The sequence below is a fragment of the Scheffersomyces spartinae genome, assembly GCF_019049425.1.
Source record: "Scheffersomyces spartinae strain ARV_011 chromosome Unknown scaffold_46, whole genome shotgun sequence".
Lineage (NCBI taxonomy): Eukaryota > Fungi > Ascomycota > Pichiomycetes > Serinales > Debaryomycetaceae > Lizanozyma > Lizanozyma spartinae.
This window is the reverse complement of record NW_025065093.1, coordinates 1-3249: the sequence shown is the minus strand read 5'-3', so window position 1 is coordinate 3249 and position 3249 is coordinate 1. Positions and strand designations below refer to the sequence as shown.

General features: G+C 35.7%; 1 protein-coding gene across 1 annotated transcript; it reads left to right on the top strand.

Moving 5' to 3' along the window:
- Positions 1-1199: 1199 nt before the first annotated feature.
- Positions 1200-1874, top strand: KQ657_003928 (uncharacterized protein; the record flags this gene model as incomplete). Its single annotated transcript, XM_043194622.1, has 1 exon — positions 1200-1874. The coding sequence occupies one exon, from the start codon at positions 1200-1202 to the stop codon at positions 1872-1874; it is 675 nt and encodes a 224-aa protein (XP_043046812.1).
- Positions 1875-3249: the final 1375 nt, after the last annotated feature.

The window sequence follows — 3249 nt, the reverse complement described above, 5'->3', positions numbered from 1 at the left end:
GACACAATTATGTAATCTGTTGGTTGCAAACAAATAGCTGAGAGAATATTGTAGAAATCCTAAATTGAGTTATTTAAAATATCCCGTATAGGTGAGTCAGGATATTTTAAATGATAGCTAGTCACGTGGAATAACGAACAATGATAAATTGCTCTTGGCAAGCTTGCTAATCCTATATTAGCAGTAGGCTATAAATACGCCACCATAAGTCCTAGACTTAGAGTAAATTTTTATAGAGAAAAAAAGCAACTCTGATTTATATAATACCGATAATATTATAAGACACACCTCAAGATAAGTATTACTCGTGATTAAACTTACTAACAATATAACTCGTATAGAGGATATAGAACGTCCATTTCAACAAACTCAGTCCAAGTTCAATTACTGTTGAAAGACTACATCCATAAAACTCTACTAGAATATGGTATGCTCGAGTGCAACTCAGTTGCAACGCCTTTGGATGTTAAAGGGAAATATGTGTTGAAATGGACGTTCTATATCCTCTATACGAGTCATATTGTTAGTAAGTTTAATCACGAGTAATACTTATCTTGAGGTGTGTCTTATAATATTATCGGTATTATATAAATCAGAGTTGCTTATCTCTCTATAAAAATTTACTCTAAGTCTAGGACTTATGGTGGCGTATTTATAGCCTACTGCTAATATAGGATTTGTTGAAGTATTGTGTCAGAAGCATGCAGGATCGTATAAGACACAATTATGTAATCTGTTGGTTGCAAACAAATAGCTGAGAGAATATTGTAGAAATCCTAAATTGAGTTATTTAAAATATCCCGTATAGGTAAGTCAGGATATTTTAAATGATAGCTAGCCACGTGGAATGACGAACAATGATAAATTGTTCTTAGCAAGCTTGCTAATCCTATATTAGCAGTAGGCTATAAATACGCCACCATAAGTCCTAGACTTAGAGTAAATTTTTATAGAGAGATAAGCAACTCTGATTTATATAATACTGATAATATTATAAGACACACCTCAAGATAAGTATTACTCTTGATTAAACTTACTAACAATATGACTCGTATAGAAGATATAGAACGTCCATTTCAACAGAATCAATATGGAATATCCACCAGACTCTTCTACAGGGCATCCTGGAGCTCGATCCGTAACAGGTCCAACAAAAACTATATACTGATGCAAAGCAGAGTCCCAAAGGATCCAACGATATGTTGTGGATGGCATGGCTATCAGGATTGTTGTTTGAACAACAAATGACAAAGAGCATCCACAAGACACATATAGCTGACATGATTTACTTTAAGGGTGGATTTTTTGGTAACCTTGTTCAATCAATGATTGGCCAGAAGAAGAAGGGGAACTCAACTGCAGTAGCGTTTATTACCAAGCCTTCATCATCACCAAATAATTCAACAAGTAAAGTAGCCAGCGGTCTATTTGCTTACTATGAACGATTGCATTCTGAAGTGAGGGCTAAAAGACAAGCAGGCTATTACATCTCCTTTACTGATTATTGGGGAAGAGCCCTATCATACAATGTGTTTGCTACAGATACACAGAACCCAGGTATTTCCCTTTCCATGGCAATAAACAAGCCTTCCTTTCTACACCATCAACAGCCATTCCCTATAGTGGCATCTATCAGCACCAATCTTACCTCTTCCAACTGCTACAATTCATTTCTCATGGAGTTCACTCCCTATGAGTTCGGGTCATGGGACTGTTATCTTAAGGCTTTTGTTCCCGTTAAGTACTTGGGTACTCCGTGTAACAATGACACTTCTGCTATCCCTACGGAGCTTGCAAACACTTCAATGTGTATTCTGGGATACGATTCTGTTGAAATGGACGTTCTATATCTTCTATACGAGTCATATTGTTAGTAAGTTTAATCACGAGTAATACTTATCTTGAGGTGTGTCTTATAATATTATCGGTATTATATAAATCAGAGTTGCTTATCTCTCTATAAAAATTTACTCTAAGTCTAGGACTTATGGTGGCGTATTTATAGCCTACTGCTAATATAGGATTAGCAAGCTTGCCAAGAGCAATTTATCATTGTTCGTTATTCCACGTGACTAGCTATCATTTAAAATATCCTGACTCACCTATACGGGATATTTTAAATAACTCAATTTAGGATTTCTACAATATTCTCTCAGCTATTTGTTTGCAACCAACAGATTACATAATTGTGTCATATACGATCCTGCATGTTTCTGACACAATACTTCAACACCCTCTCTTAATCTGTTGGTTCAAATATTATTCTTAGTAGATTATTCATGGTAGTCTTGGGTAATGCCTTAGTGAGCATATCAGCTATATTTTTGTTAGTAGTAACACTTTCAATTTTAAATTGTTCTCTTTGTAATACTTCACGTATTTTGTGGAACCGTACATCTATGTGTTTGGTACGATCATGATATGCAGAATGTTCTGCAAGCTTCTTGGCTCCAAGATTATCAGTAAATAGAGTGATTGTATCAAATTCGATATTTAAGCACTCATACATTGACTTGAGCCATAATCCTTCTTTAACACCTTCTGAAATAGCCATATATTCGGCCTCAGTACTGCTTAAAGCAATTGACACTTGTTTCTTCGATTTCCAACTGAGTGGTGATCCTGATCCGGTAAATATATACCCAGTATGACTTCTTCTTGCTTGTATATCTTTTGTGTCTTGATCTAATCCAAAATGTTTGATTGGGTCTGAGTTTGTAACGTCTGATTTGACTTCTACCTGCTCAGCTGCCCAATCAGAGTCAGTAAATCCTTTGAGATCAAACCGTTTACTCGTCTTCTTGTATGTTATCAGGAAATCTTGTGTACCCTTTAAATATCTGAGCACTCTGCGTGCTTTCTTATAATCTGCTTGGGTAGGTTCCTGAAGTTTAGTAGCAAGATAACTAACGGTATAAGAAAGGTCATATCTCACTGTGTTACTGGCAAAAATCAACTTTCCAACTATACTTCTGTACTGTGTGGGATTACATGGTGGACTATCATCATACACATATTTCCCTTTAACATCCAAAGGCGTTGCAACTGAGTTGCACTCGAGCATACCATATTCTAGTAGAGTTTTATGGATGTAGTCTTTCAACAGTAATTGAACTTGGACTGAGTTGTCATTATTTCTCTTGATATCAATATTCATTCCTAGAAACTTAGAGACTGCACCTAAGTCCTTCATTTTGAAATGATTCATTAATGTGCGTTTGAAGTTTGTTAGCACATCCAAATCTTTGG